Raw genomic sequence first — 16207 nt, 5'->3', positions numbered from 1 at the left:
GATAATTAGTAGAGCATATAAAATATTGCATTATAACGATAAGAATCAGTCAGTGGAGGTTAGAAAGGATGGGAAATAGAGATTGGATAAGCAGTTCAGAAAGAAAAAAAATTGGAGATATATATGTATGGTTCCCAAACATGCAGCAAAGTCTAGAAGATTTAGGATTTTTGTTTAGAAGCATTTACATAGGTATTTTATACCCCAAGTAGACTATAAAGAATTATTTTTGGGTAGATAGCAGATGTTGGAGATGTGATGGGGCAGAAAGATGTACTTGGAAACATTTTTTGGGAGTATAATGAGTTGGCAAATTTTAAAAATTACCTGCAGAATACTCTATCAGAAATATTGGGTGAGCAAATTGGTATAACTAAGGAAATTATTTTTGAACTATGATACAGAATCAGAATTACCTAGACATAGGAAGACCTTCCTGAGTCTAATTGCAGTGGTTGCCAAAAAAGCAATTACTAGAAAATGAAAATCAGTCTAAACCAACTGTAGTAGAAGTAGTGAATATAGTAACAGAGATAAAACAACTAGAGATGGGGTCTTCAGAAAAGCATAGGAGCAAGTTACATTAAAAAAATGGGACTTGTGGGAACAATACATGCAGAATAATGTTTAAGAGCAGGAATGAAGTTTAAAAGAAGGCAGTATCTGAATGAGCTATGTAATATTTGAATGACAATAGACTGGGCAGATTACAAGTGATATATATAATGTTTGCAACTACAAATGTCAGTGTTTGTTTTCATTTATATAAATGTGTGATTGCCTACGTCATAAGTGATAATTTAATAAAGATGTTTCTTGTTTTAAAAAATGGAAATTTTGGGAACAATTCATGCAAAAAAATGGTTTGGAGGAGGAAAGAGGTTTAAAAGAAGCAGTGACTGAATAATATATCTAATGTTGCTTAGATTATATGATATATAACAGTGTATGTGAGGTATAGTACTTATAAATGTAAACTTGTTAATATGGTTTGATTGCTTTTATATAAATGTAAATGTGCCTATGTCACAAGTGATAATTCAATAAAGGTGTTTAAAAAAAGAATACACAAAGCAGTGCTAAAATAGTTAATCTTTTAATTGTTTAACTGTTATTTTATATATATTTAATTTTTGTTTTACTCATTTATTTACTTTGCTTTAACAGGCAACACCACATCTGAGGACTGCAGTACTGTAAGCACGAGAGTGATGATTTTCTCTTCTTTTAGAGACAGTGTCCAAGAGATTGCCAACATGCTGTCTCAGCACCAGCCTTTGATCAGGGTCATGACCTTTGTAGGGCACTCGAGTGGAAAGAGTGTGAAGGGCTATACTCAGAAGGAACAACTTGAGGTAATGGAAGAAAACAAGTGGCTTGTGCAGACCAATAAATATTTTATTACACGAATTTAAAGTACTGGTATGCAGCATGTTATATTCACAGTATATCCCAGTGAACTTTCTAGCAGGGAGAGAGCAATACTAGTATGTTCTGTCTATGTATAGTGATGATCACTTTACAAGTCCTTATGCACATGTATCCATATACATTTGCATGCATTTAGTTTACAAGAAAAGGATGTTGCTTAGGGCAATGGCAAACATTTGCTACTTGTTTTGGTTCTTTTAGTGTTATGACCATGAATTAGATGTTGACGTGGATATAATGTACATATGTTTTACTCCACACTCAAAGAATTGTACTAATGGAAGTCATGCCAGCCTGTATTGCATCATTTTCATTATCACCATCATTAGTACTGTTGCCAGTTTTACATGGTCTGCGACTCCCAGAAATGCTTGCACAAGAACTTTGACCCAGTAGTGATGTCTATGTATTACAGCAAGGGTCCATTGTGGCTGTTTTCAGGGACCCCTTTTACCAATGAAAGGGATAGTGGGACATTTTACTAATTTGGGGAAAAAGACCTGCATCTCTGCTACCCTGGCTGTGTTGGGATTCTGTACTGCTAGTCTCACATGCTGAAGTTCTAGGAATATCTCTCCTTGATCAGATGAAGCAGAATGTAGAAGGGATGGATGAGGAGACTTTTAAAAATGAAGTGACTGAGTTATGCAACCTTGGTGCCCAGGTTGCCAGCATTCTATGAAATGAGGCTATGGTGCAGTCAGTACAGCATGTAGGGCAGCTGCCACAAGGTTCACTTAGGAAACATGCCTGGCAGAAGACTTGGACCATTCTATCATACGTGGTAATGGAGCACTTTGATGCCTCTACGGCTAAGGAGCTTCACTTTGGACTCCCCAGTCAAGAAGATTGTTCAAGAAACTGGAGGAAAAGATGTCTATGCCTTTGGTCAAAGATCTGCAATTCTCCACTTTCAAGATACATTAGGAGTTAACACAATAAATGGTGGCTCACCATGAGCAAAAATGTCCAAGCCTCAGAAGGGAAAGAAGGGCTTTGTCAGAAAAAAAGTGTCGAACTGACCCCAGAAGAAATGCTGGAGAGCCTTAGGGCTATGACAGGACAGCTATGATTCAGAAAATCTAACCCCTTTCCTCTTCCTAGAAACCCCACCCCAACTCCTCATTCTGTTTACCTTCCCTTCCCTTCACTCCAACCTCAAAGAAATAATTCCTCCCAGAGGACAATATATTTTTCCTGACACACTATTTCAGAAAGATTTTTAGATTGAATCAGATATTGGCTATGCAATTCCTTAGAATTCTAGGATGCATGCCCTCCTGCAATGTTGATGGCTCCCCCTGGCAAGACATCATATGACAAAATTGCATTGGTATCCGAGAAACAGTTGACACAAGAAAACACAACCCTTACAATAGTCGCCTGCATCAAGAAGGAATTGTCTTGGCAGATAAATCAAGTCTGTTTAAATCTGGATGTGCCACTGAAAATTATACCTGTCTCTCAGACTCTCACAACTGATTCATCAGACATGCCCCAAGGGACTATGTGGGCAAAATAGAGGGCACAAAGTATTCAGGAAATTCTGAAACAAGCTTATCAGCATAAAATAAATGATGGCATTGATTTTAGCCATCAAAACCTTCAAATATGTCTGGAAAAAGGGGAACCCTCCAAATAGAGGCAGGCAATACCACGATGATGTTGCATGTCAACAAAAATTGGAGACTCATTCCTGTCTGTTGCGCAGACTAACACTGTAGACATAGGAGTAAGCCCCAGGAGTCAGGCTTATCTCTCAGGGTACATTAGATCCCATCCCATCCCAGGAGAATACTTTGGCAGACCATTTGAGCAGAACACAGACCATATCAAATGGATTTTAAACAAGGATGTATTTTTTTATAAGCACCTTTATTAATTCACTTGAGACATAGGCAAACATACATTAATGTAATAGAAAACAAATCACATTAACATGTTTCCAGCTATATGCATTATAGGTCATATATTTTCTTTTTTTTATAACTCTCATCGGTCCAACATTATATAATTTGGTGAATTCCTGCCATCCCTTAAACCTCACTGTTCTACCTGAACATTATTCTGCATAAATTGTTCCCACAATTTCCATTTATTTTTTTGTGTAATTTGCTCCTTTCCTTTTCTAAAGATCCTTCAGTTCATTTTATCTCTCTTGTAGTACTCTACTTCAAATACAGTTAGTTTAGACTTTGACTTCCATTTTCTAGTAATTTATTTTCTGGCAACCACCAGAATTAAACTTAACAAGGCCTTACTATGTCTAGGCAATTCAGATCCTGTGTACAAGCTAAAAAGAATAATTTCCTTAGTTACAACCATTTGCTCATCCAATATTTTTTATAGAGCACTCTGTAGGGAATTTTTTAAATCTGCCAACTCATAACACGCTCTAAACATATGTTCCCAGTTACCACTTTCTTCCCCACTACACCTCCAACATTTGCCATCTTCTTGAAGAAAAAATATTTAAAGTGTGCTTGGGGTATAAAAATACCTATGCAAACAATTCCAAGCAAAAATCCTAAACCTCCTAGACTGTTATGCATACTTGGGGAACCATACATATGTCCTCTCATTCTTCATTTGAAAATTATGTATCCATTCTCTCTTCCCAATCTTTTCACACCTCCCCTGGTTGATTCTTATAGTTATTGTGCAATATTTTATATGCTTTACTAATTACCCCTTTTAACAGTAGCTTCTGATCTAGATTCCTCTAAAAACTGTATGAAAGCAGGTCTTTCACTTAGGATCCCCCATCTATTTCCCTTTTTCTATATTCTGATTCCTTTGTAGGGAAGGCAGTCTTTTGCATGCCATTCTAATGTCTTCTTGGCCTCATCTCATTCTATTACCTCTCCGTCACTACTTATTTTAATATTCTGTATGGTTGCTGTTTATTCTCCTTAAAGATCTGCATCCAACATCCCACTCTGTCCTTATTTCTTGAATCCCTCTGCTTCATCATCATCCATTTTCACTTTGAATTATAACTTTCTGATGTGTTTTGTATTTAAGCCTAATTGTGTAGCTCTAAAATCTCTCTCCCAGTCAGGTATTCCTAAACCATATTATTCTATTAGAAGGGTCAGCTTGTCTCACTTGACCCATGTCCTCTTACCCTCTAAGGTGAGTTTATTCAGCTCTTTAATTATTGCCCACAACTTATCTTCTGCTTGAAAAAAATATGCCTGACCTGTATATGGGACTGAAAACATTTTCAGTTCTTGTAGCTTATTATCCATTATCTAAAACAGGAACTTCCAGTTTCTCAATTTTTGTATTTTCTTTTGTGTAGTGCCTTCCCACATAACTGCCATAATAGAAGCCTGTCCATACTCTAAATAGTTCATGTTATAGTGCCCCCTTAAGTAAGGGTATTGTAGAAGCAGTTCACGTGTGGGTAGATAATTTACAGTTATCGTTTTTGTTTTATCTTCATTAATTTTATGTCCCAAAAAGACTTGAAACTGTCTCAAAATGTTCCACAACCCTGAGCTGTCATTTTCTGGATTTAGCAGGTGCAAAATATCATCTGCAAATAAAGCAGGTTTTTTTTTTTTTTTTAATTATCATACCAATGGAATCCTTGAAGTTCTGAGTCCTTTATTTTCTTTACCAGTGGCTCTGAACATAAAGCAAATAACTAAAGGGAAACAGAACGCCCCTGCCTGGTTCCTTTGTTCCTTTGGTACCCTCCTACTTTAATTCTTGCCTCCGATTCTTCATATAACCTCCTTATTAACCTTTTATTATATCAGGGAATACAAATACTTCCATTGCTTTACTCATAAAATCCCAGCTTAGCCGTTGAATGTTTTCTCTGCATCAAGACCCACCAACAGCAGCAGTATTTTTCTTATGTTCTGCTTCCCTTTGGATCATCATTTTTCTATTAATGTTGCCAGATGTTTGCTTCCTCTCCACATAACTACATTGATCCTTATCCTTTCAATTTTGGCAATGCCTTTGCAGTTCTTTTAGATAGTATAGACTAACAGTTTATAGTCATAGCTTAAAATAGAAACGAGGTCTGTATGAAGCTGGTTCCGATGTGTCTTTACCATCCTTGGGTATTACAGCCACCACAGTTTTCTTCCAAGATGGTGGTACATCCCCTCTTTATAAAATACTGAAAACCTTCAGATATTTATCACTTTCCTCCCTCCTAACTGCAAAACTTCCACAGAAATACCATATGTTCCTGGAGACGTTACTACAGATTGATTATACACCACTGTTTTATCTCATCTCCTCCTGTCTTAACGAGTTGGTGAGCTACGTCTACCACTAACCTTAGCATACTTAAGTCTTCCATAAATATTTCAGTTTGTGCTAGCTCTTTATTTCTACATTTCACTGCTTTATATAAGTTTTAAAAAATTCTGAAATATTTCATTTCTATAGGACATCTGGTTATTTTTCTTGTTATAGGCTCTTTAAGTTTGCCTACAACTCTTTCATCTTTCTTTTTCCTAAGTTATTGTGCAAAAGGTTTTTCTGTTCAGTTATCAAAAAAGTTGCTTAATAGCATTCTTTCTAAATTCATGCATCTTATCCAGATACTCTCTTATTTTTGTCTTTAGCACGCACTGCATTTGCTCCTCCTGTTGTTTTGTGAGATTTCCCTTATTCTGCAATATGTTAACCTTCGTCAGCCCCTGTATGTAATTTCTATAACTTCTTAACCTTATCTCTTTCTCTTTTATTTTGATCCTATTTTTAAACTCCATTTTCATTTTATCCCAGTCACTAGCTATAACTTCTGACGATATTTCTATCTTCTCTGACAACTCTTGAATAATTTCCTGTACCCATTCCTTAAATTTCTGTCTGTTTAACAGGTAGGTGGAAAAGTGCCAATGCCTTATTTTTAATTCATCAATTCATCATCCTGCATTTTTATCTTTGTTTTTATTGGTGCATGATCAGAAATGGTTATTGGCTGTGTATCAAAACTTTCAATTAAATGCACATGTTTCGGTGAGATATAATTCTATCTAGTCTAGCCCAGTTATTGTACCTTGAGAAATTGTATGTAAATTCTGTCAGAGTTTCTACTACTGAATTCACATCTTCCATATCAGATGTTTTCATAAATTTCTTCAGAAATCTACCCTCTTGTTTTATTTTTCCTGCTAGGTCCCCCTGATACATCCTGGCTATTGCAAACCAAATTGCAGTCCCCATCTGTAAGTAATATTCCCTGCTGAAAGCTGATTATTTCTCCCAAAATTTTCTTCAGTTCCATGATAGCAGTTTTCGGTGGAATGTAAATACTTACCATTTTTATCAGCTTCCCTTACCAGTAGCACCTTACTACCACAAATCTGTCTTTTTTTTTTCTTTTTCTCCTTATCTATCATTATTGGAGCCCCTCTAGCAATTAGTATAATTAGTCCTCTTTTCCTCTTGTCACTGATATTCCGCTGAATATCCATTTTGAAATCCTCAATTTGTCAAATTCAAATGCTTATTTATTTCTAAATGTGTCTCCTGCAGCATTGCTATTTGCAGTCTGCATTTCTTAATATAATTCAATACTCTCTACTTTTAATTTATACCTGTAAGACCAGGAATATATGGACAGCATAGCCATCATAATAAAAAGCTATTGTTCCCACCTATTATGCAAGACAATTTTTTAAATGTGACATTCCATCTTTTTTATTACATGAATATACCAATGTTTAGCAGGCTGATCTTTTGTGCAGTTGATTCTTCTCATCTTCATTTGAACCTGTCACATTTTCAAGACATTGTTTTAATGAAAACCCTCATACAAAAAAAAAAAAAAAAAACTAAATGCAAGACACCTCCATCCCCTATTAACTTGGAACAAGCACACACAGCTATGTACTACTTAAAAACATGAAGTTTAACGCTACTGAAGGGAACATTTGCCCCAAACTAATAGCTGCGCATATAGGCATGACCTAACCTAAAATTAAGGTTATCTGTGCTAAAGTGTATTCTATAGCCTGTTCTCCCACTAACCCTGCTTGCTGTTTGTTCTTTTCTTCTTTCCACTTCCTGATATGAAAAACAATTTGTATGCTTTCAGAAAACATCAACTTTTGGTCCTAAAAAATGCACCGGCTATCTTAAAATAAAACTAAATTGTTCATTGTTCTGTTGACTGCATTAAAGTATTAAGGCTGCTAGGGAGGTTCTCATTCACTTCCAATAATTTTTTCACTGAACTGATTGTCATTGTATCTTTACATTTTGCATTTCCCTCAGCAAAAATACTCATAATTCTCAAGGTTAACTGTTTGCATCTGCAGATAGTTTGCCTCCATGGAAATGGTCTCAGCAATGAGTGTTTGTAATTTTACTCAGAAAAGAATTTGCAGCTACAGACATCTTGACTCCACTGAATATTTGCCAGTGGAAAACAAAAAAGCTAATACATTTGCAGTTGTAAGAAGCTTAGCATTTTCTTGGCTTTCATCATGTTGTCTTACAAAAACACCTGTTTACAGCTTAAAGGGGCACTGGCTCATTTCGTAAATCATTTCTTTTCCTCGGACCGAGGCATAAACATTGCCACCCACTTTGCTAATCACCACCCTCTTTGAGATATCACATGTGACGTCACAAACAATCCCACCCACAGCATTAACTTTCTTTAAACATTTCTATTTCATTCCTATATGTATTCTGTGTAGAACGGAGCACTTGACGTTTGAGTTCCCATGTAGCGAGTTGCTTCTGTATTGGACTTGCAGATAAATTCAACAAGTTCTACTTACAGCACATTTAATAATTTGATTTATAAAGTAAGCCCCGGTGATTGTTTTTTTCTACCTGTGTCTGTTGCACAAGTATCAAAACTGTAACTGTTTTCCATTTCATTAGCAATTATAAAAGACAACTAAATGCCGTCTTAAAATGCTGCTTGTTATAGGCATTTGCCAGCACAGTTGTTATATTTCTTTGAAAATAAATTTTGCATTCCCCTTATACCAGAACTCTAGTTATGGCACCACCCCATGCCCCACCCGCAAAACACGCATTCATAACCTCTTAACTTGCTGTTCATTTTTCCCCGAGTTTTCATTTCTTTTTTTGTGTTCCGCTACAGAAAGACTTCCACTTGGATATCAGTTTGGCTTTTATAGTGTTTTTTATGAAGGTATTTAATGAACGCCAAGCGTCATTTAAGACCGCAGTATGAAAAAAGCCCTGAGAATAGACACTGCTCTTGCAGAACACTTTTCGTTCTTTCGTTGAAGAATAGTAATGTCAGTCAACCACTTAGGTATGTTTATTTTGGATGCTTTACAATCAAGTTTCTTACTTGGAAAAAGATATGAACAGAAGCTCCTTTTTGAATAATTTTATTCTGTCACGGTAACACCTGAGCTATTTCCACGCAATGCAGTAGATGCTCTCCTCTTTTAGAATAGTTTTGGAAGAAGACTGCCCAAATGGGGAGTAGACTGTGCTACCTTAAGCACAAAAGGACTGGTACACATGGGTACCTTACCTTTGTTAAATGCCAAGGAAAGACACCCACAGCTCTGACAATCATTTAGCTAAAGTAACGGCCACTATAAACAGAGTTTTAAGAAAAAAAACATTTTTTCAAAATCTACTGTTTACAAAAGGGAAGGGAACATGAGTTTCTCCAGAACAAGACACAAAGTCTGTGGTAGAACAGTATCCTTAAGAGGAGGTCTTTGAAGAAAGACTCACCTAAAAAGGTTTTACAAACTCTCAAGGAGAGCGAAGACATTGAATCACAGTCTTGATGAAAATCAGATAAACCAGTAAAGTGTTCATTTACGGATGAGACGCTAAGACCTCTATCGAAGATTTGCAGTAGATAATCAAACCGAGGTACAGGGGCAATAAAGGGCTCCAGTACTCTATGCAAAACTCAAATGGAAAACATGTGCCCATTTACTCTTAAAGATTTTTTCTGGTGTAGTGCTTTTGTTCACTGAAAAATGACAGAGTATGTGTCCATTAAAGGAAGTGTAGAACTCTTTGGTTAGACAAAAGGCATTAAAAAGGATGAATTAACTAATGTCTTTAATAGGCTGAGGAGGCAATGTCTTGCCAGAATGGGAGGGATTAAAGTTGCCAAAACTTAACAAAGGCCAAAATGGTGCTATGGGACTAAGCCTGGATTTATGCTGTACATTATGGATGAGCCTTGTCATCAGAGGCAATGGAAGAAGCATAAAGGAGAGTAGGGAAGTCATTTCCAGACAGCAGCATGCCTAGGGTATTTCTTCCTCTGGTAAGATGTGGGAATAGAAGTTGCTGCACTTAGAACTACAGAGATAGAAAGGTTGCAGAATGGCTTAAACAGACCAAGGGTGCGCTTCATTTTATCTGTGGTATTAGAAGGCAGTGAATGAGCCTGTCTGCTAATGAGCTACCTCACCTTGGAATATAAATTGCTGTCACAAAACAGATGGCTGATAACAAATTCCCAAATCCTCATTCCTTCTTGATACAAACAACAAGAGTTGACTTCCCCCTCTTTTGTTGACATATCAAGCTGGTGTCAGGCTGTCAGTGAGATTTGCTATCACATCCTGGGACAGGAAATCTGGGAAGGCTTGTAGCATGCGGAGGACTGCCATCATGTTCAGAGAACTGATGTGCAGATGTCCTTCAAGAATGCAACTGCAGTCCTGACATATGGGTTGTCCTGCCTCAGGCAGCCCCTCGGTCGGCCGGATTCCAAAGTCTGGGTCTGGCATCGGCTGTTGTCGCTTCTTCCCCGACGTCAGAGCGGCTGGGGTATAAAATCATCAGCCGACGCCATCTTCTCCAGTCTTTCTTGCCGCGCAGTGCCCGAAGCAGAAGCACTTTCACAAGTGCCAATCGGCCAGCTCCTGTGTTTTCATTTACCGAAGTCATCAAAAAGCTAAGTACCCCGTTGGAGAACCTTTTCTTGCCTCGGCCGATGTCAGATAAAACTGCAAAAGTTAATAATTGTTTGTCTTGTGGTAAACAAATACCTCATAAGGACTTCCATTCTTACTGCCTTCCCTGCCTGGGCCCAGACCACAACGTCTCTGCCTGTGCTGCCTGTGCTTGCTTCAATATGCGCACACTTAGGCGCCGGGCAAAATTTGCTGAAGACTTTTTTGGGGAAAATTACTCCTTTATCATGCCGTCGGAGCTTCCGACAGCACACGTTTCCAAAAAACGGAAGGACCGGGACCGACCTTCGTGGCCCGCGACTTCCACCGACACCACACCTAAGCCTATCACGAGTGTATCGGTCTCTTCGGAGGCGGTAATTCAACCGCTCCAGGTCGACGACACCGTTTTACCGCACACTACGGTCCCGGAGGCTTCCTCGGTGCCGGTTGTTGTTTTTCCTCCTGAAACCGAAGCCCAAGATTTGCCTGACACCATACCGGTGGACAAAGGTACTCCAGCACGTGGGACAGCTAGGCCTCCTGTGCATATGTCCATCAAGGCCTACACACGTGCTAAGGCTGCCAGCCAGGCTAAGTCTCACCCTCCCAAATCTTTTTCACAGACTCCCACTTCAGATAAACAGATCATGACTTTAGCTGCAGATCTAATTTCTTTAATCAGGGGCTCTCAGGCTCATCCAGACAGAGGTTCTCAGCTGCCTTCAGACAAAAGGCCTAGGGTTAAGCAGACAGATACCCTTTCCTCCGATGAAGCCTCTGGTGAGTCAGGCCTTTCAGATTCCCAGGAAGAACCCTTCCCGGCCTACAAGGATTCTGATACAGATGAATCCATTCCCTCTGCCTCTCCTCCTGAGGATATTTCTTTCGGGGAAATTCTCCACTCCATGAGAGAGCTTTTTCAGTGGCAGGGCCAGGATTTCTCCGACTCCAGGAAAAGACTTCGGACCTTTCTTAAGTTACCCCAGCACAGGCCTTTAGCTATTCCCCCAGTGTTAGATGTATTGGATGATGTGTACTCAGACTCCAGTACTTCTCCTGATTCTCTCACTCTGTTGATCTAGAAACTATTTCTCAGGGGCCCAAAGGAGTGGCCACTTCCACGACCAAGAATCCTTTGCCCGCAGACAGGGAATCTAGGTCACTGGAGAGGTGGGGTAAAAAAGTTTATACCTCTACCACCCTTGCCATGAGGGCTCTTAACTGTCTTTTTCATATGTTTCAGTATCAAGATTTTCTGATGGATGATTTGCAGAAAAAGTTAGCCTCTCCTGAGCCTTTAGATAGAAAGGCTTTGCAGGATTTGGTTCATAATACTCAGCAGGTTAGCAATCATTTTCTTCAGTGTGGTTATGATGCCTTGGAAGCTTCATGTAGGGCAGCTATGACTGGGGCCGTCATACGTAGACATGCTTGGTTGAAAGAACAGTCATTGCCAGATCATGTTAAAGTAAAGCTTCTAGATGCACCTCTGGAAAAAGACAAGCTATTTGGCGCTAATGCACAGGGTGTGTTGAAATCAATTGAGGAAAAGGCTAAATCAGTACAAACAGTCAAAGATTTCCTCCAGGTTCAGCCACCAAGGTTCAGCAGGAATTGGCCTTCGAAGAATTGGTCCTTTCCAGACACTGACAAGTTTCAAAGGGGAAAAAGCAGGCGTGCTCGAGGTAGAGGGCAATACCGAGGCTCCTACAGGGGCCGCCAATGGCAACCAACTAATCAGAGAAGTGGCGCAGGGACTCCCACTGCTCCACAGGGACAATCACAATGGCTTGACTTTGACACCGCCGACCAAGGCTCAAAGAGAAGCTCCTTTAGGCGGAAAGTTATCCTTATTTTCAAAAAATTGGCACACTTTTACAAAGGACGGATGGATTTTGAACATAATAGACAAAGGTTACAGGTTCCACTTCCATACCTTACGAACAAGACAAGGCATGCCAAACCTGCCACACAATCAAAGGGCAGAGGCACTCATACAAGTTTCAAAGCTGCTACAAATCAAAGCAATAGAAAAGGTTCCTCCTCAGGAACAAGGCCAGGGATTCTACTCAAGACTGTTCCTTGTTCCAAGAAAAGAAAAGCAATGGAGACCTATACTGGACTTGTCCGCTCTGAACACCTTTCTCATTGTGCCAAAATTCAAAATGCTGATGTTACAGCAACTTCTTCCCATGCTGGGCAAGGGGTCTTGGCTGGTTACTCTGGACATCAAGGAGGCATACCTGCATGTCCCAATCAGACACAGTTGCAGAAGATACCTCAGATTTCTTGCAGGGTCAGAGCATTATCAATTCTCAGCATTGCCGTTTGGCTTATCTACTGCGCCCAGAGTATTCACGAAATGCCTGGCATCAGTAATTGCACATTGCAGACTCCAGGGGATACAAATTTACCCTTACCTGGACGACTGCCTTATACAAGCGGACAGCAAACAAGCCTTGATAAGAAACTTGGACTATGTCATACACTTACTACAGGCTTTGGGATACACAGTCAACATTCAAAAATCAAGACTACTGCCATCCCAACAAATAATTTTTTTAGGAGCCAAACTGGACACAAACTCACAAATGGCTTTCCTCACGGAAGAAAAACAAGAGCAATTACCAGATAACTTCAAAAGCCTAGCAAAGCTCACCCAGATGACTGCAAGGAAAATCCTGCAGGCCCTGGGTTTCATGGCATCTTGTATTCTTCTGATTCCACTGCCAAGACTACACATGAGAAAACTACAATGGTACCTAAAAAGTTTATGGTCTCAACACAGCCACAACTTAGAAGAAATTATACCACTCATTCCATGTCTTCAAAAGGAATTTTTGTGGTGGGCACAAGCAAGTCAATTAAACAAAGGCATGTCTTTCAACAAACCTCAAGCAAGTCAAACCATTACAACAGACACCTCAGATCATGGATGGGGGGGCGCGCATGGAAGGCAGATGCATGCAAGGGCAATGGGCTCCCCGGGATATGCATCTGCAGATAAATCAAAAAGAGATGTTGGCAGTGATTCATGCAATCGAGGCTTTCGGAAAATTTCTTCAGCAAGGTCATCTGCTAATAAAGACAGACAACACCACTGTCATGTGGTACATAAACAAACAGGGAGGCACTCATTCTTACCCCCTCTGCAGACTAACAATGACTCTTTGGGAAAAGGTTATGCGTGGGGAAGGCCGGACATAGATCTCTTTGCCTCTCACCTCAATCATCATCTGAAGAAGTTCTGTTCGAGGACACACCATCCTCAAGCCTGGAGAATGGATGCTCTCTCCTTCAGCTGGAATTCTCTGACAATCTACGCATTCCCACCTCTACCATTAATGACCAAGGTGTTACTGACGATCAAAGCAGAGCAACCGAAAGGTATTTTGATAGCTCCAGACTGGCCAAGACAGCACTGGTATCCGTTACTTAGGAGCATATCTCGCACCAAGCCGTGGCCCCTGCCTCAATGGCCTCTGCTTCTAACTCAGCACAATTACAGGACTGTTCATCCCAACCTGCAAACATTGCAGCTGACAGCTTGGAGGGTTCCATGACTTCTACCCATATCTCTCTCTCCAAAAAAGTTCAAGAGATCCTACTGGAAGCACGCAGACCTTCCACCAGAAAAACTTATTCAGCCAAATGGAAGAGATTCATCACCTGGAATGCCAACAAGGGTCAGGATGCATCAGTAATAAACATGCCACAGATACTAGAATACTTGGCAGAAATGCTTCATAGTGGCCTTTCATATTCTTCCATAAAAAATACACGCTTCAGCAATCTCAGCAAAATACAACTGTGATCCACCTGTGTTTTTACATCCTTTGCTAAGACAGTTTCTAAGAGGGATAAAGAATATCAAACCTCCCAGGAAACCACCAGTGCCTGCATGGGACCTCAACTTCGTCTTGGAAAAATTAACTCTTCCTCCTTTTGAGCCAGCAGCATCTTCAGAGATGCAATTTCTCTCCTGGAAAACAGTTTTCCTGTTGGCAGTTACCTCAGAAAGAAGAGTCTCAGAGATACAGGCCCTCATGGCAGTACCGCCATTCCTCATTTTTCTTCAGGACAGAGTTTCTTTAAGAACCAATCCTTCATTCATGCCAAAAGTGATATCCAGGGTGTCTCTAAATCAAGCAATTCACCTGCCTACCTTCTTTCCCAATCCTCAAAATAAAGGAGAAAAGCTGCTGCACACTTTGGACATACACAGACAATTACGCTACTACTTGGACAGAACAAAGGCCAACAGAAAGTCTGACCAACTATTTGTAGCTTACGCTGCTGGAGTGCAAGGAAAGGCAATTTCCAAACAAACAATTTCAAAATGGATTGGACACTGCATCAGATTCTGTTATTCTTTCCATGGAAAAGGTGTGCCAGCCAATATCAGGCCACACTCCACCAGAGCTATAGCCACCTCCACAGCCTTTCTAAGAGGGGTGGCTACAAAGGACATTCTAGAAGCTGCTACATGGAGCTCCGTGCATACATTTTCCAAACACTACAACCTGCCTTTATACTCCAGATCCCGAGCAGGCTTTGCTTCAGCAGTCCTGCAGGGTATTTTAGCTACACCATCTTTTTCTTAGATCCTACCACCCCCAGCTTGGCTATGGTATTCAACCCATATGTCAGGACTGCAGTTGCATTCTTGAAGGACATATTACAGTTTTGTACCTACCATAAATGTAGATGTCCGATAGATATGCAACTGCAGTCAGGTTTTTACCCTCCCTCCTACCCCTCAGTAATTTACCTTTTTGGGTCCACTACCCCTTTTCCAACTTAGCTGGGGATAGCTTTTATGGTGTATCTGTTTATTACTATTATGCATGTCTGGAATTTTATGCATTCTCTAAATTTAGCCTTCCTTGGAGGGCACCTGGCATCTGGGGCAAGAAACACTGAAGAAGATGGCGTCCGCTGATGATTTTATACCCCAGCTGCTCTGACGTCGGGGAAGAAGCGACAACAGCCGACGCCGGACCCAGACTTTGGAATCCGGCCGACCGAGGGGCTGCCTGAGGCAGGACAACCCATATGTCAGGACTGCAGTTGCATATCTGTCGGACATCTACATTTATGGTAGGTACAAAACTGTACTTTTGCCCTTAGCTGTGACCATACACCTTGGACAGTTCATCCTTGATAGTAACCCCTCATGGCAGAGACCTCTTTAGTGACTGCTACTAATGTGATGAGTACTTGAAATAGTTTGTCTTGTGTCAGATTTGGTGTGTGCAACAACTATTTCAGATGTGTCCTGCAGGCTTCAGATATCCCTCTGACACAGTAGGTCCAAGACTTGTGACTTCTACCTATGAACCTATACGCGTGGATGGGAAATCGCAAATTCACTCCTGGGATCTCTTCTGTGTCCCTGCTTGACAGAGGCACGGTAAACTAATCTTAAAGGGCTATCTTCTGTGACCTACTATACAGAGGCACAGTAGGCTAATCTAATAGGGAGGCGAAAGCCAAATACACTTGGGCTAGGCTTATAAATGCCCTAGGGCAGATAGCCTAGTATCTACCTATGAACCTATAACTTATCCACCGGGTACATTACCGAGTATTGCAGTCGGTCCATAATTGCCAGCATGTCATCCTTGATTTTTTATCTTCCTTAGCAACACTTGTTGATGCATAACTTAGTTTTCTATTAACTTTTGCAATCAGTTGCTGTAATATTTAACAGCTGTTCCAACGGACATGTGTTTTTACTATATAATGTAAGCGCTCTAGAGGTCAGCAGTCTCGGAAGAGCCGACCTCTAGTGCTTACAGTGGAGCCGATCTCTAGTGCTTACAGGGGTTTTTTGGTTTTGTTCGTGTTTACTTTAATTAACACTAGAAATCGGCAGTCTA

At 40.2% G+C, this 16207-nt stretch overlaps 1 protein-coding gene across 2 annotated transcripts in view; it reads left to right on the top strand.

The window, feature by feature from the left end:
- FANCM (FA complementation group M) overlaps positions 1 to 16207 on the top strand; it is a 2552324-nt gene that overhangs the window by 1227556 nt on the left and 1308561 nt on the right. For both annotated transcript variants that reach the window (XM_044074265.1, XM_044074264.1), the window contains exon 9: positions 1168 to 1355. In XM_044074265.1, coding sequence (XP_043930200.1) covers positions 1168 to 1355 — 188 coding nt within the window. The remainder of the gene's footprint in view (positions 1 to 1167; positions 1356 to 16207) is intronic.

This window comes from Protopterus annectens, chromosome 6.part0 (genome assembly GCF_019279795.1).
Source record: "Protopterus annectens isolate FY-2018-M chromosome 6.part0, PAN1.0, whole genome shotgun sequence".
NCBI classification, from domain to species: Eukaryota; Metazoa; Chordata; order Ceratodontiformes; family Protopteridae; genus Protopterus; species Protopterus annectens.
This window is presented reverse-complemented; position numbering and strand designations above follow the sequence as displayed.